General features: G+C 45.3%; 1 protein-coding gene across 1 annotated transcript in view; it reads right to left on the bottom strand.

The window, feature by feature from the left end:
- STIL (STIL centriolar assembly protein) overlaps positions 1-27,187 on the bottom strand; it is a 121,238-nt gene that overhangs the window by 20,784 nt on the left and 73,267 nt on the right. The window contains exons 12-14 of the mRNA XM_063939594.1: positions 19,913-20,869; positions 17,461-17,605; positions 1,861-2,083 (exon numbers count right to left, since the gene is read on the bottom strand). Of these exons, the coding sequence (XP_063795664.1) occupies positions 1,861-2,083; positions 17,461-17,605; positions 19,913-20,869 (1,325 nt within the window). The remainder of the gene's footprint in view (positions 1-1,860; positions 2,084-17,460; positions 17,606-19,912; positions 20,870-27,187) is intronic.

Below are 27,187 nucleotides of genomic sequence, written 5' to 3'. Positions count from 1 at the left end.
ACTTACTTGTGCACTTATTTAATTTGAACAAATACAAAATTGATTAGAATATATATATATATATATATATATATATATATATATATATATATATATATAAAAAACTAAAAAAAAATTGGCAATTTTTTGCTTTCTTTTTTATAAATATAGTTTTATTAAAATTGGTCTTTCAAAGGAGAATCTGAAAGACCAAGCACTATAACAGGGAACATTTATGAGAGATATGTTTTTAAACAGCAAAGTCCAACTATAAACTTAAATCAATACATTTAACAAAGTATGTGGCAAGGCCATTCCGTGAAAAGTAGTAAAAATGTCCCATACAAGATACGGTAGGAAAAAAATAAATAAAACGAACAACAAAACCTGTAGCTGTATCTTATGAGTTTTCAGCATAGGATCACAAGTTAAATTATAGCTCTCATAGGTTTTCATAAATAAAATATATAACACATGCTCTTTATCTGGAGCCGAGGGGGAAATCATCAAGTAGAAGTTCCTGTAAACAAAACGGTGGTGGACTTGGATTGTATTGTACATGAGAACTCAATTTTGTGATAGTTAGGCACAACGAAAAAAAAAAAAAAAAAAGTTTCCACCTAAAAACATAAGCCTTGGATTTCACATCCATCTTTAAAAAATAAAAATATTATAAAAAGACAAAAAACCTTGTGGCCGATAAACCTAATTAGCCATTTCTCTAAAGTAACAAAGGAAATAATAAGTGGAGTTTGACAAAGTTTCATACAAACAAAAATGGTTTGATTAATAGAGATAACACCTTGCTGCCCGGTTCGAATAATTAAGTTGTGGAGGAAAAAAAAAAAAAGCTTTGTGTGTGCACGCATATGTATTTAATATGCTTAATGAATACACACGTATGTATAATACTCTGAATTTACACACACACACAGTATATTATATATAGTGTATGTAAAAAAGTTTTTAAATGTGTTTTTTTGTTTTTAGAATGAAACTGAACTACAATAAAAAAAAAATAAAAAAAATTTCAACTGTAATTTTGATCTCTTTGGGTGAACTGTGGGTTTGATGGACTCACTTTAGAGCCAATAGGAGGAATTAATTCTCATTCACGTCACCTTAAAAAAAAAAAAAAAAAGGGGAGATATGGAGTAAAGTGTTACATTTGCAAGAAAAGGGAATTCAATCCCATTTCAACACTCCAAGATCCAAAATATTATATATATATATATATATATATATATATATATATATATATATATATATATATATATATATATATATATATACACACACACATACATATATATATATATATATATATATATATATATATATATATATACACACACACATATATATATATATATATATATATATATATATATATATATATATATATACACATATATATATATATATTTATTACACACACACACACATACACACATATACACACACACACACACATGTATAAAATTATTATATACACCTTATATTAGTTACCCTTATCCTGCACTTCCACCTATCCTGAAATGTGAGCAGCACATCTCAGTATGTCTTCTGTTACCAAGGCCCCAAATACCCCTGACACAAATACCTTAAGTAAACCTGAGAGGGCGCTCCTATGAAGATATATTATGTTTGTGATAAATATACAATATAAGCGCAATGGAACAAGGATCACTGCAGTGAAACTTGCTCCATTGCACTTATATTGTATATTTATCAAACACATAATATCTACATAGGAGCGCCCTCCCAGATTTAATTAGGTTACATAGATATATACACATACATTTGAATTTCTAGTGAAATTATGGCTTTCCAGCATCTTAGAATTGCACATACAATGGAGGTCGGAAAGAGGTTACTCACGGCAGAGGCACCGGTGGAGAGAGGCTACCGCAGTCTGTCAGCTGACTGCTTTCTGCAAAGCTGTAAATGTCCACAGCTTTTAAGGAGGAAGCGATACTGGTGCGACTTGTATCTTGTTCGTTGTTCACAGCTGCGCTCAGTTCATTACAAAGCTCAGACTCATCCTGTTTGCTCAGAGACTCCTCTTCCTCAGGACATGGAGAATTCCAAAATAAGCTCGCACCTAGAAGTACAGCAGAATGTAATAATTCCAGGAGTCAGCATTTTCATATACACATGGTCATGCTCATTCTAGGACTGATCACTACAATACCCAACTGCCACAATCCATTTACCAGTCTACTTACACTTTACCTAAATGTCCACAACCAGCAATGAGGCAATGGGAAATGTGCAAGTCCCACAGAAGTTCTAAGAGTCCAGAACCATTCACAGTGGCACAAAACAAACCTACCTGGGTGTGATACACAATCCCGGTGGTCACATGACAGACAACGGCATCCCAACAATAAAAATGGCGACAGGGTTAATTATTTTACCCCTACCCTGTCCCTTACCTGCTGGGGTGGAGGCTAAGGCTATGAATCTGGGGTTAGATATTACGTCTAACCACACCCTCTAACCACATTAGGGATGTCACCGGTCAGTGTTCTTGCGCCGGGATTCTGATGTCATCACTTGACTGCCGGTATCCCACCTACCCTGTGGTTCAACATTACTACTGATGACACCCAAACTCCACTCTCCTGGCCCTCAAAAATAAAAATACACAACAATTTTCGCCAGCCTGTTTCCCATTGAATACACCTGGATCTCGGCACCTTGGCTCATCCGGACATAGCATTGCAAACTATTAACCATTAGTTACTTTTCAACAGAAGCAGCTTTGAGGTCAGCAGTAACAACAATATGTAAAATGTAAACAAGAGGAGATGTATCAAGCACACTAAAGCTGGGTCGGCTGGTTTAAACAAGCGGCGGGCAGTAACTCAGTACAAGATTGCCGGCGGTGTGTGTTGCCGGCTGATCTCGGATGTTTTTTTAAAAGGGCACACAATTACAAAGCAAAACCATGCCTTGCAAGTGACCGTCCCTTTAATAAAAACAGCGTTAATGCAAATGTTTGGTTTAAAAAACAAAATAAAAAACACTTTTATATTATGCCATGACTACTGGTATGGCGCCACCACTTCTAAACCCCCCCCCCCCAAAAAAAAACCCTGTTACACTAAAATACTAGTGTTTATTCAAAATGTTTAATGCCAGTGGCATGCCCAGTGCCGATGCTCAACGCCTCCTTCTTTTGGGTGTTTCTCAGAAAAGCACTTTTGCATTATCAGTTTTGTATTACTATTCAGATTTATTTAATTATAGTAAGTATGGCCAATGCTCAACATTAACTTGTTTTTCTTATTTTCAATTTCATCTATCTCTGAGTGTACTTTGTATGTATTATCCGTTATTTATATGGCGCCACAAGGGTTCCACAGGGCCTAACGAAGTACATAAACAAATGAACAAAATAAGAACAGTGAATTACAGTGCAAGACAATATAGGACAAGTACAAGGTATATAAACATTTCTGCATAAATGGACATGACACCGATATAAGTATCAGGGTGGCTGAAACAGAGGGCTAGGCGCAGTTGTAGAGAATATGTTGTAGAAGATAGTCTTATGCTGGGTACACACTAGCAGATGTACCTGCAGATCAATTGATCTGCATATATATCTATGGACGGACTGGGCAGTGTGTTGAGCATACACACTGCCCGATCCGTCGGGAATGACATCACGTACTGGGCAGGCATTTAAATGCACCCACCCAGTTCAGCTGTCAATCACCGCCAGCTGGTGCAGCATGTGTAAGGGCAGTCTGTTGACCGCCCGTACACACACAGTGATGCACCAATGTATTGGTAAATATATTGGCCATCGGCTATGCTGCAGGGCCGACGAAATATATCTGTGAACGACGGCTTTTTTGAAAGATGAAAAATAAGTCAAACCAAAGCCTAATAACATTAGTAATGTTACAAAGCATTAAAAACGTAGATGATCAAGGTTTCTAATACATGTTTTTGTTTTTTCATTAAAACAGGCATGTCCAAACTGCGGCCCTCCAGCTGTTGAGAAACTACACATCCCAGCATGCCCTGACACATCTTTAGCATTTGCTGACAGCAAAACTGTGTTAGGGCATGCTGGGATATGTAGTTTCACAACAGCTGGAGGGCCGCAGTTTGGACATGCCTGCATTAAAACATTAAAAAAAGAAGCTTGCTTTAAACATAGAAAAAGGTTTAAAAAAAACAAAAACAAAAAACAAAACTTTTTTTTAATAAAAACTGTTTTTCCCCCCCAACCCTACCCCCCCCCCCCCCCCAAGAAACGCCTCAGATGAAAGAACATTTACTGTGCACTGTTCAAGTAACGGTCAACCATTTCTAGTTTGAGAAATAAACAGATTGCAATATACTGCCACCTGCTGGCCATTATGCATATTGTCACCTGCCATTTACAATAAAAAGAACAGTAAGCGCTTTGATGCTAGCAGAGCAAGCCAATCATACAATATACTATAAAACAATATGAATAAATAGCAAATCTAAGACATTCAGGGACTGGCAGAGTTGAATGCAAGTGTGCCAGAATTGCTTCTGCGTTGATGCGTACAATTGTGACTTCATCTGTATGCAGCGTTGTACATATCTTTATGAGCGGAACATCACTGTCTGCGCGCTGCACTTGAGTTGATACCAGTCATCATTAAAGCACACTTGCACTATAGTATAGATATATAGATATATATAGATAGATAGATTAGTGGGAGTATGGCGCCACAGGTGTATGTGGATAGAGTAAAATATCAAAGTTGTAAAATACTAAATTGTAGACACCCCTTTAAAAATGTAAGGTGTCAGCTGACCCCTAAGAAATTAGACAGGGATAAGCTGCCTTATATTTTAAAGGCGAGAAAAGGGATAGGGGTATTAGCGACTAACAGTGTCTAGTAAAAATCAAATAGATATGAAGAATATAGCAGGATACGTGTTTATAAAAAATTATAATACATTTATTTATACAAAAAAATAGTATGAAAAATGGTGGGCTAAAAAAATAATAAAAAATAAAATAAGAATTTACTTACCGATAATTCTATTTCTCGGAGTCCGTAGTGGATGCTGGGGTTCCTGAAAGGACCATGGGGAATAGCGGCTCCGCAGGAGACAGGGCACAAAAAGTAAAGCTTTAGGATCAGGTGGTGTGCACTGGCTCCTCCCCCTATGACCCTCCTCCAAGCCTCAGTTAGGATACTGTGCCCGGACGAGCGTACACAATAAGGAAGGATTTTGAATCCCGGGTAAGACTCATACCAGCCACACCAATCACACTGTACAACCTGTGATCTGAACCCAGTTAACAGTATGATAACAGCGGAGCCTCTGAAAAGATGGCTCACAACAATAATAACCCGATTTTTGTAACTATGTACAAGTATTGCAGATAATCCGCACTTGGGATGGGCGCCCAGCATCCACTACGGACTCCGAGAAATAGAATTATCGGTAAGTAAATTCTTATTTTCTCTATCGTCCTAGTGGATGCTGGGGTTCCTGAAAGGACCATGGGGATTATACCAAAGCTCCCAAACGGGCGGGAGAGTGCGGATGACTCTGCAGCACCGAATGAGAGAACTCCAGGTCCTCCTCAGCCAGGGTATCAAATTTGTAGAATTTAGCAAACGTGTTTGCCCCTGACCAAGTAGCTGCTCGGCAAAGTTGTAAAGCCGAGACCCCTCTCGAGATGAGCCCACTTTCCTTGTGGAATGGGCTTTTACTGATTTTGGCTGTGGCAATCCTGCCACAGAATGTGCAAGCTGAATTGTACTACAAATCCAACGAGCAATCGTCTGCTTAGAAGCAGGAGCACCCAGCTTGTTGGGTGCATACAGGATAAACAGCGAGTCAGATTTTCTGACTCCAGCCGTCCTGGAAACATATATTTTCAAGGCCCTGACAACGTCAAGCAACTTAGAGTCCTCTAAGTCCCTGGTAGCCGCAGGTACCACAATAGGTTGGTTCATGTGAAATGCAGAAACCACCTTAGGTAGAAATTGAGGACGAGTCCTCAATTCCGCCCTGTCAGAATGAAAAATTAAGTAAGGGCTTTTATATGATAAAGCCGCCAATTCTGACGCACGCCTGGCTGAAGCCAAGGCTAACAGCATCGACACCTTCCATGTGAGATATTTTAAGTCCACAGTGGAAAGTGGTTCAAACCAATGTGACTTTAGAAAACTCAACACCACATTGAGATCCCAAGGTGCCACTGGAGGCACAAAAGGAGGCTGTATGTGCAGGACCCCTTTTACAAATGTCTGAACTTCAGGTACCGAAGCCAGTTCTTTCTGGAAGAAAATCGACAGGGCCGAAATTTGAACCTTAATGGACCCTAATTTTAGGCCCATAGACAGTCCTGTTTGCAGGAAATGAAGGAAACGACCCAGTTGAAATTCCTCTGTAGGGGCCTTCTTGGCCTCACACCACGCAACATATTTACGCCAAATGCGGTGATAATGTTTTGCGGTTACGTCCTTCCTGGCTTTGACCAGAGTAGGGATGACTTCTTCTGGAATGCCTTTTTCCCTCAGGATCCGGCGTTCAACCGCCATGCCGTCAAACGCAGCCGCGGTAAGTCTTGGAACAGACAAGGCTCCTGCAGTAGCAGGTCCTTTCTTAGAGGTAGAGGCCACGGTTCGTCCGTGAGCATCTCTTGAAGTTCCGGGTACCAAGTCCGTCTTGGCCAATCCGGAACCACGAGTATAGTTCTTACTCCTCTCCTTCTTATGATTCTCAGTACTTTTGGTATGAGAGGCAGAGGAGGGAACACATACACTGACTGGTACACCCACGGCGTTACCAGAGCGTCCACTGCTATTGCCTGAGGGTCCCTTGACCTGGCGCAATATCTGTCCAGTTTTTTGTTGAGGCGGGACGCCATCATGTCCACCTTTGGTTTTTCCCAACGGTTTACAATCAGGTGGAAGACTTCTGGGTGAAGTCCCCACTCTCCCGGGTGAAGGTCGTGTCTGCTGAGGAAGTCTGCTTCCCAGTTGTCCACTCCCGGAATGAATACTGCTGACAGTGCTATCACATGATTTTCCGCCCAGCGAAGAATCCTTGCAGCTTCTGCCATTGCCCTCCTGCTTCTCGTGCCGCCCTGTCTGTTTACGTGGGCGACTGACGTGATGTTGTCCGATTGGATCAACACCGCCTGACCCTGAAGCAGAGGTTTTGCTTGACTTAGGGCATTGTAAATGGCCCTTAGTTCCAGAATGTTTATATGAAGAGACGTTTCCAGACTTGACCACAGGCCCTGGAAATTCCTTCCCTGTGTGACTGCTCCCCAGCCTCTCAGGCTGGCATCCGTGGTTACCAGGATCCAATCCTGAATGCCAAATCTGCGGCCCTCTAGTAGATGAGCACTCTGCAGCCACCACAGGAGAGACACCCTTGTCCTTGTCGACAGGGTTATCCGCTGATGCATCTGCAGATGCGATCCGGACCATTTGTCCAGTAGATCCCACTGAAATGTTCTTGCATGGAATCTTCCGAATGGAATCGCTTCGTAAGAAGCCACCATTTTCCCCAGGACCCTCGTGCACTGATGCACTGAGACCTGTCCTGGTTTTAGGAGGTTCCTGACTAGCTCGGATAACTCCCTGGCCTTCTCCTCCGGGAGAAACACCTTCTTCTGGACTGTGTCCAGAATCATTCCTAGGAACAGTAGACGTGTCGTTGGAATCAGCTGCGATTTTGGAATATTTAGAATCCACCCGTGCTGACGTAACACTACCTGAGATAGTGCTACTCCGACTTCTAACTGTTCCCTGGATCTTGCCCTTATCAGGAGATCGTCCAAGTAAGGGATAATTAAAATGTCTTTTCTTCTTAGAAGAATCATCATTTCGGCCATTACCTTGGTAAAGACCCGAGGTGCCGTGGACAATCCAAACGGCAGCGTCTGAAACTGATAATGACAGTTTTGTACTACAAACCTGAGGTACCCTTGGTGAGAAGGGTATATCGGGACGTGGAGATAAGCATCCTTGATGTCCAGAGACACCATATAGTCCCCTTCTTCCAGGTTTGCTATCACTGCTCTGAGTGACTCCATCTTGAATTTGAACCTTTTTATGTAAGTGTTCAAGGATTTCAGATTTAAAATTGGTCTCACCGAGCCGTCCGGCTTCGGTACCACAAACAGCGTGGAATAATACCCCTTTCCTTGTTGCAGGAGGGGTACCTTGATTATCACCTGCTGGGAATACAGCCTGTGAATGGCTGCCAAAACTGCCTCCCTGTCGGAGGGAGACTTTGGTAAAGCAGACTTCAGGAAACGACGAGGGGGAAACGCCTCGAATTCCAGTTTGTACCCCTGCGATACTACCTGTAGAATCCAGGGATCCACTTGCGAGTGAGCCCACTGCGCGTTGAAATTCTTGAGACGGGCCCCCACCATATCTGAGTCTGCTTGTAAAGCCCCAGCGTCATGCTGAAGACTTGGCAGAAGCAGGGGAGGGCTTCTGCTCCTGTGAAGCGGCTGCATGGTGCAGTCTTTTTCCTCTTCCTCTGCCCCGGGGCAGAAAGGAGTGGCCTTTTGCTCGCTTGTACTTATGGGAACGAAAGGACTGAGTTTGAAAAGACGGTGTCTTTTTCTGCTGATGTGGAGTGACCTGGGGTAAAAAGGTGGATTTTCCAGCCGTTGCCGTGGCCACCAGGTCCGATAGACCAGCCCCAAATAACTCCTCCCCTTTATACGGCAATACTTCCATGTGCCGTTTGGAATCCGCATCCCCTGACCACTGTCGCGTCCATAACGCTCTTCTGGCAGAGATGGACATAGCACTTATTCTTGATGCCAGGGTGCAAATATCCCTCTGTGCATCACGCATATATAGTAGTGCATCCTTTAAATGTTCTATAGTTAACAAAATATTGTCCCTATCCAGGGTATCAATATTCTCGGTCAGGGAATCCGACCATGCGACTCCAGCACTGCACATCCAGGCTGAGGCGATTGCTGGTCGCAGTATAACACCAGTATGTGTGTATATACTTTTTAGGATATTTTCCAGCCTTCTATCAGCTGGTTCTTTGAGGGTAGCCGTATCAGGAGACGGTAACGCTACTTGTTTTGATAAACGTGTGAGCGCCTTATCTACCCTAGGGGGTGTTTCCCAACGCGCCCTAACCTCTGGCGGGAAAGGATATAATGCTAATAATTTTTTAGAAATTAGCTGTTTTTTATCGGGGGAAACCCACGCTTTTTCACACACCTCATTTATTTCCTCTGACTCAGGAAAAAATATTGGTAGTTTTTTCTCTCCCCACATAATACCCTTCTTTGTGGTACTTGTAGTGTCAGAAAGGTTCAATGCCTCTTTCATTGCCGTGATCATGTAACGTGTGGCCCTACTGGACATTACGTTTGTCTCGTCACCGTCGACACTAGACTCAGTATCTGTGTCAGGGTCTGTGTCGACCCACTGAGGTAACGGGCGTTTTAGCGCCCCTGACGGTGTCTGAGACGCCTGGACAGGCACTAATTGATTTGCCGGCTGTCTCATGTCGTCAACAGTTTTCTGCAAATTGCTGACATTATCACTTAATTGTTTAAATACAATCATCCAGTCAGGTGTCGACTCCCTAGGGGGTGACATCACCAACACAGGCAACTGCTCCGCCTCCACATAATTTTCCTCCTCATACATGTCGACACACGCGTACCGACACACAGCACACACACCGGGAATGCTCTGATAGAGGACAGGACCCCACTTAGCCCTTTGGAGAGACAGAGGGAGAGTCTGCCAGCACACACCCAGCGCTATATATATATATATACAGGGATAACCTTATATAAGTGTTATTCCCTTATAGCTGCTGTTATTATCGTTATTTGCTGCCAAAAATGCCCCCCCTTCTCTTTTTTACCCTGATTCTGAAGCAGGACTGCAGGGGAGAGTCAGGGAGCCGTCCTTCCAGCGGAGCTGTGAGGGAAAATGGCGCTTGTGTGCTGAGGAGATAAGGACGTCGTGAAGGGGCGGAGCCTATCTCCCGCTTTTCTGTGTAAAATGGCAGGGGATTAAAATACATCCATATAGCCCAGGAACTATATGTGATGTATTCTGTTTTGCCACCTAAGGTATTCCGTTATATTGCGTCTCAGGGCGCTCCCCCCCCAGCGCCCTGCACCCTCAGTGACCGGAGTGTGAAGTGTGCTGAGAGCAATGGCGCACAGCTGCGGTGCTGTGCGCTACCTTAGTCTGAAGACAGGATGTCTTCTGCCGCCGATTTCACCGGACCTCTTCGTCTCTTCTGGCTCTGTAAGGGGGACGGCGGCGCGGCTCCGGTGACCCATCCAGGCTGAACCTGTGATCGTCCCTCTGGAGCTAGTGTCCAGTAGCCTAAGAAACCCGATCCACTCTGCACTCAGGTGAGTCCGTTTCTTCTCCCCTTAGTCCCACGATGCAGTGAGCCTGTTGCCAGCAGGACTCACTGAAAATAAAAAAACCTAACTAAACTTTTATTCTAAGCAGCTCAGGAGAGCCACCTAGATTGCACCCTTCTCGGCCGGGCACAAAAATCTAACTGAGGCTTGGAGGAGGGTCATAGGGGGAGGAGCCAGTGCACACCACCTGATCCTAAAGCTTTACTTTTTGTGCCCTGTCTCCTGCGGAGCCGCTATTCCCCATGGTCCTTTCAGGAACCCCAGCATCCACTAGGACGATAGAGAAATAAAAATTACAAGCATGAGATATTGTAAAAACTGCAGAGATAGACAAAAAGATTTTAGGCAATAAAAAGTCACTAAAAGCCTAAAACTTAAATAAGAAAGAGAAAGTTGCTTATCTTAAAAATGGAGGGTCAATTGAGGTATTGCCAACGCGTTTCATCCATCTGACTTCATATCTATTTGATTTTTCCCTTATCTAATATATATATATATATATATATATATATATATATATATATATATATATATATATATATATATATATATATATATTGAAGAACAAATGAATTATCTGTTTGAAACATTATTCTAATAAGTATGCATTAAAATTCAATGCAAATCTCTGGTGAGTGCCCCTTTATATTGGTTATCTATATATATCTATATCTATCTATCTATCTATATCTATATAATAAGATTTTAAACCTACCGGTAAATCTTTTTCTCATAGTCCGTAGAGGATGCTGGGGACTCCGTAAGGTCCATGGGGATAGACGGGCTCCGCAGTCCGCAGGAGACATGGGCACTTTAAGAAAGACTTGGACTCTGGGTGTGCACTGGTTCCTCCCTCTATGCCCCTCCTCCAGACCTCAGTTAGAGAAACTGTGCCCAGAGGAGACTGACAGTACGAGGAAAGGATTTTAGTTAATCCAAGGGTAAGATTCATACCAGCCACACTAATCACACCGTATAACTTGTGTTAAACTACCCAGTTAACAGTATGAAAAACATAGTTTCGGTCCAAAACCTATGAAACTATAACATAACCCTTATTTAAGCAATAACTATATACAAGTCATGCAGAAGTAGTCCGCACATGGGACGGGCGCCCAGCATCCTCTACGGACTACGAGAAAAAGATTTACCGGTAGGTTTAAAATCTTATTTTCTCTTACGTCCTAGAGGATGCTGGGGACTCCGTAAGGACCATGGGGATTATACCAAAGCTCCCAAACGGGCGGGAGAGTGCGGATAACTCTGCAGCACCGATTGAGCAAACAGGAGGTCCTACTCAGCCAGGGTATCAAACTTATAGAACTTTGCAAAGGTGTTTGACCCCGACCAAGTAGCAGCTCGGCACAGCTGTAGTGCCGAGACCCCTCGGGCAGCCGCCCAAGAAGAGCCCACCTTCCTAGTGGAATGGGCCCTAACCGATTTTGGTAACGGCAATCCTGCCGTAGAATGCGCCTGCTGAATCGTGTTACAGATCCAGCGAGCAATAGTCTGCTTTGAAGCAGGAGCGCCAACCTTGTTGGCTGCATACAGGACAAATAGTGCTTCTGTTTTTCTGACTCTAGCCGTTCTGGCCACGTACATTTTCAAAGCCCTGACCACCTCCAGGGACTCTGAATCCTCCAAGTCACGCGTAGCCACAGGCACAATAGGTTGATTCATATGAAAGGATGAAACCACTTTAGGTAGGAATTGAGGCCGAGTCCGCAATTCTGCCCTATCCACATGAAAAACCAGATAGGGGCTTTTATGTGATAAAGCCGCCAATTCCGAGACTCGCCTAGCTGAAGCCAAGGCTAGCAACATGACCACCTTCCAAGTGAGAGATTTTAACTCCACCGTTTTGAGTGGCTCAAACCAATGTGACTTCAGGAAACTTCACACCACGTTAAGGTCCCAAGGCGCCACCGGAGGTACAAAAGGAGGCTGAATATGCAGTACTCCCTTCACAAAAGTCTGTACTTCAGGTAGAGAGGTCAATTCCTTTTGAAAGAAAATAGATAAGGCCGAAATCTGAACTTTTATGAAGCCTAATTTTAGGCCCAAATTCACTCGTTTGCAGAAAGTGAAGGAGACGACCCAGATGGAATTCCTCCGTAGGAGCATTCCTGGCCTCACACCAAGAAACATATTTTCTCCATATTCGGTGATAATGTTTTGATGTCACGTCCTTCCTAGCCTTTATTAGCGTAGGAATGACCTCATCCGGAATACCTTTTTCCGCTAGGATCCGGCGTTCAACCGCCATGCCGTCAAACGCAGCCGCGGTAAGTCTTGGAACAGACAGGGCCCCTGCTGCAGCAGGCCTGGTCTTAGAGGAAGAGGCCACGGATCTTCTGTGAGCAATACCTGTAGATCCGGATACCAAGTCCTTCGTGGCCAATCTGGAACAATGAGGATTGTTCTCACTCTTCTCTGTCTTATTATTCTCAACACCTTGGGTATGAGAGGAAGAGGAGGAAACACATAGACCGACCGAAACACCCACGGTGTCACCAGGGCGTCCACAGCTATCGCCTGAGGATCTCTTGACCTGGCGCAATACTTTCTAACTAGCTCCTTGTGCCGCCTTGGCGGTTTACATTAGCTACTGCGGTGACATTGTCCGACTGAATCAGAACTGGTTTGTCGCGAAGTAATGCCTCCGCTTGACGTAGGGCGTTGTATATAGCCCTCAACTCCAGGATGTTGATGTGGAGACAAGTCTCTAGACTCGACCAAAGACCTTGGAAATTTCTTCCCTGTGTGACTGCTCCCCAACCTCGGAGACTTGCGTCTGTGGTCACCAGGATCCAGTCCTGAATGCCGAACCTGCGACCCTCTAGGAGGTGAGCACTCTGCAGCCACCACAGGAGAGACACCCTCGCTCTGGGGGACAGGGTGATCCTCTGATGCATTTGTAGATGTGACCCGGGCCACTTGTCCAGTAGGTCCCATTGGAAGGTCCTCGCATGGAACCTGCCGAAGGGAATGGCTTCGTACGATGCCACCATTTTCCCCAGGACTCGAGTGCAGTGATGCACTGATACCTGTTTTGACTTCAATAGGTTCCTGACCAGAGTCATGAGCTCCTGAGCTTTTTCCATTGGAAGAAAAACCTTCTTCTGGTCTGTGTCCAGAATCAAGCCCAAGAAGGTCAGACGCGTCGTAGGAACCAACTGTGACTTTGGGATATTGAGAATCCAGCCGTGTTGCTGTAACACCTTCAACGACAGAGACACGCTGTCCAGTAACTTCTCCCGAGATCTCGCTTTTATGAGGAGATCGTCCAAGTATGGGATAATTGTGATCCCTCGCTTGCGCAGGAGCACCATCATTTCCGCCATTACCTTGGTGAAAATCCTCAGGGCCGCTGAAAGCCCAAACGGCAACGTCTCAAATTGGTAATGACAATCCTGTACAGCAAATCTTAGGAACGCCTGATGAGGAGGAAATATTGGAACATGAAGGTATGCATCCTTTATGTACAGGGAAACCATAAAATCCCCCCCTTCCAGGCTGGCGATGACCGCCCTGAGCGATTCCATCTTGAACTTTCTCAAGTATAGGTTCAGGGATTTTAAATTCAAAATGGGTCTGACCGAACCGTCCGGTTTCGGAACCACAAACAGGGTTGAGTAATAACCCTTTCCTTGCTGCAGTAGAGGAACCTTGACCACTACCTGTTGAAGATACAATTTTTGTATTGCATTCAACACTAACTCCCTCTCTGAGGAAGCCGCAGGTAGAGCAGATTTGAAAAACCGGCGAGGAGGCACCTCTTTGAATTCCAGCTTGTATCCCTGAGAAACAATTTCTATTGCCCAGGGATCCACCTGTGAATGAACCCAGATGTGGCTGAAAAGTCGAAGACGTGCCCCCACTTGAGCGGACTCCCCCAGGGAAGCCCCAGCGTCATGCGGTGGATTTTGCAGAGGCAGGGGAGGACTTCTGTTCCTGGGAACTAGCTGTGTGCAGCTTTTTTCCTCTGCCCTTACCTCTGGCAAGAAAGGACGATCCTCGTACTCTTTTGCTTTTATTCGAACGAAAGGACTGCATTTGATAATGAGGCGCTTTCTTAGGCTGTGAGGGAACATAAGGCAAAAAATTCGATTTACCTGCTGTAGCTGTGGAGACGAGGTCCGAGAGGCCTTCTCCAAATAACTCCTCACCTTTGTAAGGCAAAGACTCCATATGCCTCTTTGAATCGGCATCACCCGTCCACTGTCGGGTCCATAAGCCTCGCCTAGCAGAAACAGACATAGCGTTTATTCTGGAACTTAGCAAACAAATGTCTCTTTGAGCATCCCTCATATATAACGCAGCATCTTTTATATGCCCTAGGGTCATTAAATGGTATCCTTATCTAGGGTCTCAATCTCCGCTGATAAGGAATCAGTCCATTCAGCCACAGCACTACAAACCCAGGCCGATCGGCGGCTTACATTGTCGGAAGCGGGGCCAAACCAGACAGGTTTTAGCTCCGTTTCCGACAATCTCAATCCGACTTTAAAAAAAGTTGGATTGAGATGAGGTAAACTGAGAGCAGGAGACGGAAGGGGGCGCAGCGGGTAGAGCAGGAACCCAGCGGCAGTGTCCACCCGGCTCCAGCAAGCGAGGTCCTGCTTGCTGGTGCCAGGTGGACGCCGCCGTGAGCCTCCGCTGCTGCAGCCGCTGCTCCCCCCGTCTCCTCTCCGTCTTATCCTCCTCCGCAGCTCTCCCGCTGCTGCCCCCACTGCCGCAGACATCCCTCCCACGGCAGACCCGACTCTTATTGAATATACCCCTTAAAATTATAAGGGACTTAAGATGTACCAAGTCTTGGAGTGAGAGAAAGTGGAGAGAGATCACGTACCACCCAATCAGCTTCTGTCATTTTTCAAGCACAGCCTGTAACATGGCAGTTAGGAGCGGTTTGGCTGGTACTATATTTTTATTTTTTCAAGTGCCAGCCAATCAGCTCCTGTCATGTTACAGGCTGTGCTTGAAAAATAACTTCTCTCGCTACAAGGCTTAGTAAATCTGCCCCTACATTCTTTATCTACTGTTGAAAACTGCCAGCAATTGAAGTTTCCAGGAGGATACACTGGTATTGATTTTTCAAGGCACATATCTGAATTTTGAAGTAGATTGTTTTTTTGAGTGTGTCAAGTATTATTTATATGCTCATGTATTTTATTATGTGGCCATTCCCTTTGATCAGTTAATAGGCACAGATTACTATACAAACTGTAGTTGTAGTAGTTTTGAATGTGCACTATTCAGTACACTTTACCAAGTGCTGTCAACTTTTGTTTTAGGTTCATGTTGACCAAATGATCGGGCACTTACGGCACTGGTTCCTCCCCTTCTATGCCCCTAATTAGCTTAGTAGCTAATTGGGTCATGGAGAGGGAGGAGCCAGAGTATATATTTGAGGTGCTAATGTACTGGCAGCACCCCTCCCCCCGGACAGTCCCGCTACAAGACCATTTTCAAAATAAGGTCTGTGCTCTCCGTGAATTCCTCAGGGAGTATTTTAAATGGGAAGGGCGCAGAGAAAGCTTCTTTGTTATGCATTTAAACGGGCCACTACATGGTATGTAGTAACATCACTAAATGATTTTAACTTTAGACATCAATTAGGTTTATGGTTAGAGTAGTGTTGGGCTGTAGTTGGGTGTAGAGAGAAGTCCCATTGTCAACATTCAAAATGTGGCAATATTCTGTCTGAATGTCAACATAATACACCAATTCCAACTAAGCAACATTGACATTTTCAGATATAAACTATAACGGGAAACCGATTTCCCTCTGAAAACCTTTATCCTCTCACTGCTTTGCAGGCAGCATACGGTAGTTCTGCATCTGATCTCAGAGTTTAAAAACTTGCTTCATGCAGTCATTTCAGTTACCATGACATCACTAACCATGGTCCATTCAGTTACCATGACATCACTAACCATGGTCCATTCAGTTACCATGACATCACTAACCATGATTCGTTCAGTTACCATGACATCACCAACCATGGTCCATTCAGTTACCATGACATCACTAACCATGGTCCATTCAGTTACCATGACATCACTAACCATGGTCCATTCAGTTACCATGACATCACTAACCATGGTCCATTCAGTTACCATGACATCACTAACCATGGTCCATTCAATTACCATGACATCACTAACCATGGTCCTTTCAGTTACCATGACATCACTAACCATGGTCCGTTCAGTAACCATGACATCACTAACCATGGTCCGTTCAGTAACCATGACATCACTAACCATGGTCCATTCAGTTACCATGACATCACTAACCATGGTCCTTTCAATTACCATGACATCACGAACCATGCCGTGTGCAGGAGTCCAAACATTCTGCACTAAAGCCTACAAAGCGTATACTTAAACTTATGGCGATTGCTCAGAGGACCAAATTCTTTCTAACTCTAATGTGCTGTATACTAGGGATGGACATCAGTACCCGATATTTTAAAATGATCACTACAACAGATCGATACTGTGTGATACTTTAGTCATATCTGCTCACTCAATATATCACGAAACCTGATTCTTCCTGTTGCGATATACTGGTCTCTTGTCAGAGCAGCAGCGCAGCCCCCTGGACCTACTGTAGACTGCAACTACACATGTGAAATTAATTTAGAGATACTTTTATGTATCACTTTGTATATGGCAATTAGAGATTGATCAAGAAGATCGATACAGGATCACCGACTGGCCATGTGCACTGCATAGTGAATTACCAAGATGGCCATATTTAGCCCCACCAGTTATTTTGGGGATTTTTGTCAGCTCATATTTTCTAATACGGATTTCATGTGATCTTTAAAATTCATGTTTAACTTAGATCATCCGCTAAATAAGTTAAGGTCTCCAAAAAAACCTCCCAGAGCCAGGCAGCTATGTGGCACAGCGATCCGCTCTCGCCATCTGATGCCGGGTTAGGCTAAGAGTAAGATCCTGCTTTATGTAGATAAGATATGATAAATGTCTCGTGCGTCATGCGTGCACTGCCCTTTTTCTAGTGGCTGTCCGCACTATCCGTGCCCTATTAGCATTTAGTGGGGATGGTACCTGTGCTGACGGCTATGCTGACACTGCTTTTCCTTGTGTGCTCAGAGGTTTCTGCCGCAGCGGTTGTGGATTCCGCGCATTGCTGCGTGGAACGTGTACACTTGGAATCACCCTGGGACGTTTGGGCTTCTAACAAGCGCTGAATCTGAAAGATAAGACACAGATTAGTACACAGCTTGGATTTTACATTCACCAACTTCCAACAGTATAAACATACAAAATCTACAAATGCGGAAAGAAATGTGGCTGTGAGAATTTGGTTTAATAGGCATATACACTTTCCTTTTGTGCCTCTGTATACAATGACATCCTATTCAGAGTGGAATATGCGTTAGTCTCTCGCAGGAGTCCCTTCAACTTAACTGAATAGGGTCTTGAATAAAATGTGCATAAAATAGTGTATGCATAAAGGGAGTCTTCAATGGCCAATACAGAATAGCTTGCAGTATTACAGAACATAAGTATATATAGGGGTCGATTCATCTAAACGTGATGCGAATAGAACAGGGAAGGAGGTCACCGAAATATTCAACTCCATGCACTATGTCGGAGAATGCTGGTACTTGCTCCTTAAACCGTCTGTTTAGTCATAAGAACGGGCATTCTCCGACTTAAGTGCCTGTGGCGATGCTGTTTGCACCACGCGAATGCCAGAAAACAGCTTTGCAAAAGAAGTTTAGTCGAGTGCGGGCAGAAATCCTCTGGTCAGGAACAGCAGCCTACAGAATTGAATAGCTCCAGGACCTCCTTCCTGGCACTATTCAAATCACGTTTAAATTTTATCGACCCCATAGGAGCTTATGTAATAGCCTGCACCGAGACGCCTGCTGTGCAGGAAACCTGGAGAGTATACCATACTTTTAAAGTGGCAATCATTTACAAGGCAAAATCAGGTTGGTTTTGCCTTGTAAATGATTGCTGATTTAAAAATATGGGCATACTTCCCGCGATTCCTGAACAGCCTTCATCTTGCAGGCTACTACATAAGCCCCTATGGCAGGGGTGGGGAACCTCCGGCCCGCGGGCCGTATAAGGCCCGCAAAGCCGTTAGCGCCGGTCCACCCGCTTGCGTCAGTGAGATACGCAGCGGCTCAGTCCGGCGGCAGCGTGTCTCAGCTGTCAGGACAGGGAGGAGAGCGCGGCTATGTCGGGCGGCGGCATGTAGGACTTCAAAAGCAGCCGCCGGTTCGTGAGCCAATCAGGAGCCGCCGCTGCCGGACCGCGAGCTCTGATTGGCTCACGAACCGGCGGCTGGTTTGAAGTCCTGCACGCCGCCGCCCGACATAGCCGCGCTCTCCTCCCTGTCCTGACCACCTGACATGCCGCCGGATGGAGCAGCAGCAGCACAGTGGGGTGGGGTGGGGGGCAATTTGTATACCCGACACTGTGGGGGGCAATTGGTATACCTGGCACTGTGGGGGGCAATTGGTATACCTGGCACTGTGGGGGGCAATTGTGGATCTGGCACTGTGGGGGACAATTGTGGATTTGGCACTGCACTATTGGGGGCATATGTGTATCACGTCCCATTTTAATTGGCCACACCCATTTTTTTGGGCGCGCGCGCACACACAGTACCTCTAAGGGGCAGGGTAATTTTTTAAGTTTAGAATTTTTGTACGGCCCCCGAAGGATTTTATAAATATCCAAATGGCCCTTGGTAGAAAAAAGGTTCCCCACCCCTGCCCTATGGAGTCAGATCTCTCACAACAGGCAAGATGTATCAAGGCCTGTAAAGTGACAGAAGTACATTGGTTGGTTCTTGATATTTCTCCACTATCACTCTCCAAACTTTGATACATCTTACCAAATATGAGGGGCTCTCTTCTTAAAAGGGACCACTAAACCTGAATCACAAAAAAACGAGGATACAAAGCTGCTGTCGCATGGCCAAACCATCTGCACTATGTCAACGCCCTTCACTGATCATACAACATTCAAACGCATCATCCCAAAGCATTCTACTTCTCAGTCCTCTCTGCCACAATGTTAGGCTCATCAAGATTTCATTTTGAGCCTGTCAAGCAAGTTTAATGACCAGGGACAGGATGGAAGGAAGTCAGAGTTCAGCGCGGGATGACTGTTGAACTCAAGACGTTTTTTTTTAAAGTGGCAATCTTGTACAAGGCTAAACCATGCCTTGTACATGATTGCCCCTTTAAAAAAAAAAGAAAAAAAAAAAAAGTCAGAGTTCGGCAGGCATCCCGCACGACCTCTGAACTCTGGCTTCATTACATCCCGCTCATGAAGTCTGGCCTTTGCTTGAAAAAGCATCAGCTGTGAAACGGTTGTCACTTCTAAAATCTATTTTCTCATTGTATTAGCAAATCGTAATCCGTTTTCTGTAATGCTACATGCAATTTAAAATTACGGGACACGGTAATCTAGGAAGAACCGATAAGGAACAGGCTTTGGGCAGAACATAAAATGAACTGGTATAACCTTCACCAACCTGAGCTTGGAGCAGTTTCAGTTGCTTGTCCTGCTCTGCTAGCAGCTGGTAGGCTTCTGTAGACAGTCCTAACATCCCACCGGGGGCAGGCACCGCTGGAGACGCAGCATGCAGGCACTGGTGAGAGCTGCAAGCATTCATTGGCAAGGAATCCCTTCTGCCCGGTGACGTTACATTGTCCACTGGAGGTGAACAACTCCGTACTCTCCCAGTACTTGTCCGGCGAGTGCAGCAGGCACTGGAGCAAGCCATGTTTTGATAAGGAGGAATGACATTCCCAGGAGCTTCTGATGGACTCTCCATGCCACAATGGTTTATGTAACTCACAGCAGGCCATGGACTAGAATGGCACTGCATCGGACCAATATTGTGACAGCAGTTGCAAATATTGGGTTTATGACAAGGGGAATAGTTAGGACTTTCAGCAATCTGCCTTGTCTGATGAGGAAAGGTTACATTGTGGTTGGGAGACTGCAGCAAAGAGGACTGTCTAGGATAGGCTGTGGGTGTCATGGTTGATTGCTCTGGGCATGACCCATTCACACTGCAGTTTAGCTGCTGACCAGGCGAGCCTCTGACTTGATGAACTGATGTGTCAGGGGATGTGCCAGTTTGAGGTGTAGAAAGAGAAGAGGATGAAGTGGAGGATGTGGAGCTTCTGGCGTTCCCATGAGTAGGCAGCTTATCACCTGTACAGTACTTCCCTCTGGACGGTTTTGCTGCTTGGCTCTTGCTATTTTTTACAGGAACCCCCAATGACTTTAGAGAGGTGGTTTTCCCGTGTAGATTATTATTTTGATGGGTTGCATTCATAAACTGATTTATTACTTTGGTAGTGGAGGAACACGGCTGAACTTTCTTACTACTGTCCTCAGGATTCTGAGCCCCATGTTTTGGTTCCATAGCACTTCCAAACACCAAAGAGAGTTCAGGAACAGATGGGTGGATTTTTGTTACCTGCAATAACAAATTACATTTCAATCTGATTTATCTGCTCTCTCATGAAACAGAAAATAAAAAAATAAATGGCTGCAAAGGACATACTGCTATTAAAACTAAGTGAGTTATTCAGAGTGGTTAGCAAACCAAAATGCAAGCAATTGGGCAAAACCATGTGCTCTGCAGGTGGGGCCAATATAACATGTACAGAAAGAGTTAGACTTGGGTGGGTTATTTTGTTTCTGTGCAGGGTAAATACTGGTTGCTTTATTTTAACACTGCAATTTAGATTTCAGTTTGAACACACCCCACCCAAATGTAACTCTCTCTGCACATGTTACATCTGCCCCACCTGCAGTGCAACAAGGTTTTGCCCAATTGCTTGCTTTTTTTGTTTAACTACTCTGACTATCCCCCTAAGTCACTTACAATATACACATGGCTGCCAAGATGTACCGTTATAAGGACTAAGTAATTTACCACATATACGTGGCTGCCAAGGCGTACCGCTGTTAGCTTTGTTCTAACACTTCCGAATGTGAAATGGACGTTCATGTGATGTCATCATACAAAGTCATTGGAATTCCCATACACATACTACTGTACAACCCCTATTACACTGCTCTATGATATATACATTTTGTAGTAACCTCTCGGAAAACTAGGTGACAATTTTGGGGTACTGTTCTGGGGTTTACCAATGGTAGCTATGATAATTAGGGAACACAAAGTAATTTAAAATCAATAAGACTCATTAGGCTTAGTACGACAAAACTTATGGTCATCAATGTTTGAACGATTCTTAGTAAGTGTATAGTACTGAACCATGATTGCTCATAACTTGGTAACTGCTGAAAAAAATAGGATTTCAATTACCTACCGGTAAATCCTTTTCTCGCAGTCCATAAGGGATATTGGGGAATTAGTACGATGGGGTATAGACGGGGTCCAAAGAAGCCGGTGCACTTTAAATGTCTTCAACTGGGAGTGCAGGCTCCTCCCCTCTATGACCCCTCCCACAGGCAGTTATAGGTAAAATAGTGCCCGAAGGAGAAAGGACATACTTGAGAGAAGGAACATAACAAGGAGTGGTGAGATTCACACACCAGCACACCAACAACAGAAAACGACCAGCAACGGCTATCCCTTATGGACTACGAGAAAAGGATTTACCGGTAGGTAAATAAAATCCTATTTTCTAGCATCCATAAGGTATATTGGGGAATTAGTAAGATGGGAACGTCCCAAAGCTTCCAGAATGGTCGAAAATGTGCGGAGATGTTTGCAGCACCACCTGCCCAAACTAGATATCCTCTTTGGCCAGGGTATGAAACCTGCAGAGCTTCACAAAGGTGTTCTTCCCCCGACCAGGTAGCAGCTCGGCATAATTGCAAGGCTGAGACTCCACGGGCAGCCGCCCAGGAAGGCCCCACTGATCTCGTAGAGTGGGCCTTCAGAAACTGTGGAACAGGTAAAGCTGACAACACATAGGCCTGTTGGATAGTAAGCCTAAACCAATGAGCAATGGACTGCTTAGAAGCAGGGCAACACTTTTTATGTACATCATAGAGCACAAACAAGGAATCAGTCTTTCTGATCAGAGCTGTTCTCTCTATAGATCTTCAAGGCTCACACAGCATCCAATGCCTCCGGAGGAGCAGAAGTGCCAGAACCTGACGGAACCACAATAGGTTGATTCAAGTGGAACTCAGAGATGACCTTCGGCAGGAACTGCTGCCTAGTCCTGAGCTCCGCTCTGTCCTCGTAAAAGACCAAGTAGGGACTTTTACACAATAAGGCCCCCAATTCTGAGACACGCCTAGCAGAAGCCAGGGCCAGTAACATCACCGTTTTCCACGTGAGGTACTTTTCTTCTACAGTCGTCAGAGGTTCAAACCAGGAGGACTGTAGAAAGCGTAACACTACATCCAGCTCCCAAGGTGCCGTAGGCAGCACGAATAGAGGTTGTATGTGAAGCACCCCTTGCAAGAAGGTCTGAACTTCCGGCAAGAGAGCCAAATTCTTCTGGAAGATTTCCCAAGTTGAATTCTGCAGAGGGATATGTGCGTTCTCCGCACCAAGAGACATATCTCCGCCAGACATGTTTATAGTGTTTTGACATCACAGGTTTTCTGACTTGCACCATAGTGTCAATGGCCTTTTTGGAAAGTCCTTTGTGAGCTAGGATATTCTGCTCAACTTCCATGCCATCAAACAAAGCCGCCGTAAGTCCGGGTACACAAACGTCCTTGTTGAAGAAGATCCCTTCTTAGTGGTAGAGGCCAAGGGTCCTCTACGGATATGTCCAGAAGAGCCGCGTATCAAGATTGCTTCCACTCTTTGATGTCCGATTCACTTGAGCACCCTTGGGATCAGCAGAATCGATCGGAGGAAACGGGTAGACCAGCTGGTAAGGCCAAGGCGATGTCAGCGCATCCACTGTGCTCGCCTGAGGGTTCCTGGTTCGTGAGCAATAGCAGCGAAGCTTCTTGTTGAGACGAGAGGCCATCAAGTCGATCTGTGGAATCTCCACCTGTCGATCTGTTGAAACACCTGAGGGTGTAGTCCCCACTCCCTCGGATGGAGGTTCGTGGCGACTTAGGAAGTCCGCTTCCCAGTTGCCCACTCCCGGAATGAAGATTGCGGACAGTGATCTTAAATTTCTTTCTGCACAGAGGAGTATTCTGGACACTTCTCACATGCAGGCCCTGATTTTTGTTCCTCCTTGTCGATAGATGTACACCACCGCCGTGGCGTTGTCCTACTGCACCTGGATCGCCTGATCCTGGAGTAGAGGGGATGCCTGAAGTAGATAGCCCGAAGTTCCAGAATGTTGATCGGAAGTAAAGCCTCTTGGGCAGACCACCTGCCCTGGAACTGCGCCCCTTGGGTGACAGCTCCCCATCCTCTCAGACTCGCATCCATCATGAGGAGGATCCAAACCTGAATCCCAAAGCGTCGACCTTCCAGCAGGTTGGAGGACTGTAGCCACAACAGGAGAGAAATTCTGTCCTGAGGTGACAGCCGAATCCTCCGGTGCATCTCACGATGGGAACCGGACCACTTGTTCAGGATGTCCAATTGAAATGGTCTGGCATGAAACCTTCCGAATTGAATTGCCTCGTACGAGGCCACCATCTTTCCCAACAATTTTATACAAAGAAGAATGGAGACTCGAGTAGGACGGAGCACCATGCAAACCATTTCTTGAAGTGTTCTCACTTTTTCTTCTGAGAGGAACACTTTCTGTGCTACAGTATCCAGTAGCAGCGTCCCCAGAAACAGGAGCCACTGAGCCAGTTCCAGGTGGGACTTCTGCAGAGCCATGGTGCGACAGAAGTTGGATAGCGCAATCTATGTGGAGCAATAGAAGCTCTCTGGAACTCGCTTTTATCAGGAGATCGTCCAGGTATGGAATTACATTGACACCCTGGACCCCGAGTTGAAACATCATTTCCGCCATCACCTTCGTGAACACCCTCGGAGCTGTAGACAGGCCGAAGAGTAACGCCTGAAACTGGTAGTGATTGAACCTCAGATAGAGGAGGCCAAATTGGGATATGTAGTTAAGCATATGTAGGTAAGCGTCCCCGATATCCAGGGACACTAGGAATTCCTGTTGTTCCAGGCCTGCGATCACCGCTCTCAAAGATTCCATCTTGAATTTGAAAACCCTCAGGTAAGGATTCAAGGACTTCAGATTCAGAATGGGTCTCACAGACCCATCTGGTTTTGGTACTACGAACAGACTGGAGTAGTAACCCTGTCCTTGTTGTAGTAGGGGCACTGGAACAATGACTGGGGACTGGAACAACTTGTTTATGGCCAGTAGTAGTGTACCACGTATATTTTCCAATGCTGGTAAGCTTGATTTGAAAAATTATTAGGGAGGAACACCGTCAAACTCCAGCTTGTAACCCAGAGAGATAAGGACCCTTACCCAAGCATCTTGGCAGGAACCGTCCCAGATGTCGCTCTAGCGACATAACCGAGCGCCCACACCACGAGATTTCCTTGGGCTAGGAGGGCAGTCATGCCAAAGGCTTTGCGGCAGTAGATGTGGTGTTCTGGTCCTGAAATCCGGCAACAGCTGGTTTCTTAGGTTTTCCTCTGGAGCCTTGGAGCATTGGAGGCCCCTCTGGCCCTAGATCGAAATCTGGAGGACCGAAAGGACTGAGTAGACGGTCCTGGGTAGGTACGTCTAGCAAGTGGATCCCCCGAAGGGAGAAATGTGGATATCCCAGCAGTAGCTTTGGAAATCCATGTGTCCAATTCACCTCTAAAGAGCCATTCACCTGTGACGGGAAGAGATTCCACATTACATTTGGAGTCAGCATCAGCAATCCACTGACGCAACCATATGGCTCTGCACGCAGACACAGCCATAGCCGTGGTCCTAGAATTAATATTGCCACTCTTTAAGGGAGTCACAGAGGACTCTTGCAGTGTCCTGAATGTGATTCAGGAAAGTAACAGTATTAACCAAGGTCATATCGCCCGAGAGACCTTCCTTAATTTGATTAGCCCAGGTATGAATTGCATGTGTCATCCAGCAACCACCAATGCTTGGCCTTTGAGCAACACCTGCAGCAATGTAAATAGATTTTAGAGTGGTCTCAAAATCTGAAGAGTCCTTTACCGTAAAGCAGCCCGGAGAAGGGAGTACCGCCTTTTTAGAAAGGCGAGAGACTGAGATGTCTACTGCTGGAGACTCTTCCCAGAATTTTCTGCCTTCAGGGGCAAAGGGGAATGTATGCAAAAACCGCTTTGACATCTGATATTTTTTATCTGGATTCTTCCATGCTATTTTAAAAAAAAGTCAACCAATTCTTTGGAATCAGGAAATGTGACTGCCAATTTGTCTTGTGGGAGGAAAAATGACTGCTCCAGGGGGAGCTTTAACACATCCCTAATAGCCAATATGGGGGGGTTCAATACCCTGGGTAGGGGTGGAATCCCCACTTATGGGGTCCACATCATCCTGTAAATCAACAGTATCTGAGAGAAGTGCAGGTAGAGCATGTTTTTGTGCACCCGAAGCAGACTTGAAGGGGGGGGGGGGGGGGTGTTAGCAATTAGGCTAGCCACTGCTTGTTGCAGTGCCCGAGACTAATTGGCATTTGCAGTGAGTTGAGAGGACATATCAGACATCATAGTTTTGATAGCCCCCAACAAGGAGGGCTCTGGACCCACATTGATATCAGCATTCTGAGATGACTGACTACACTGTTTACATGATACTGAGCCAGATGAACTAGGAGAGAATCTAGCATTACATACATTGCATAACTTCTGTTTTACCATTGTGAAGCAGAAAAAAACAGGAATAATACACACAACACAGCCTCATCTATATTACAAGCCTGCCCTATTGCATGTGAGAGGAGACAGGAGAGAGGACCCCAACGCACCCAACACTGCACATCCCCAGTGAGGCTGTCAGCGTTTTTTGTGTAAACAACAGAGAGACTGTAATAATAAGAATTTACTCACCGGTAATTCTATTTCTCGTAGTCCGTAGTTGATGCTGGGAACTCCGTAAGGGCCATGGGGAATAGCGGGCTCCGAAGGAGGCTGGGCACTCTAGAAAGATCTTAGACTACCTGGTGTGCACTGGCTCCTCCCACTATGACCCTCCTCCAAGCCTCAGTTAGGATACTGTGCCCGGACGAGCGTACACAATAAGGAAGGATTTTGAATCTCGGGTAAGACTCATACCAGCCACACCAATCACACCGTACAACTCGTGATATGAAACACAGTTAACAGTATGAAACAATAGAGCCTCTCAATAGATGGCTCAACAATAACCCGATTTAGTTAACAATAACTATGTACAAGTATTGCAGATAAACCGCACTTGGGATGGGCGCCCAGCATCCACTACGGACTACGAGAAATAGAATTACCGGTGAGTAAATTCTTATTTTCTCTGACGTCCTAGTGGATGCTGGGAACTCCGTAAGGACCATGGGGATTATACCAAAGCTCCCAAACGGGCGGGAGAGTGCGGATGACTCTGCAGCACCGAATGAGAGAACTCCAGGTCCTCCTCAGCCAAGGTATCAAATTTATAGAATTTTGCAAACGTGTTTGCCCCTGACCAAGTAGCAGCTCGGCAAAGTTGTAAAGCCGAGACCCCTCGGGCAGCCGCCCAAGATGAGCCCACCTTCCTTGTGGAATGGGCATTGACAGATTTTGGCTGTGGCAGGCCTGCCACAGTATGTGCAAGCTGAATTGTACTACAAATCCAACGAGCAATAGTCTGCTTAGAAGCAGGAGCACCCAGCTTGTTGGGTGCATACAGGATAAACAGCGAGTCAGATTTTCTGACTC

Source organism: Pseudophryne corroboree, chromosome 9 (assembly GCF_028390025.1).
Source record: "Pseudophryne corroboree isolate aPseCor3 chromosome 9, aPseCor3.hap2, whole genome shotgun sequence".
NCBI lineage: Eukaryota > Metazoa > Chordata > Amphibia > Anura > Myobatrachidae > Pseudophryne > Pseudophryne corroboree.
The sequence above is the reverse complement of the archived record's forward strand: the minus strand, read 5'-3'. Positions and strand labels throughout refer to the sequence as shown.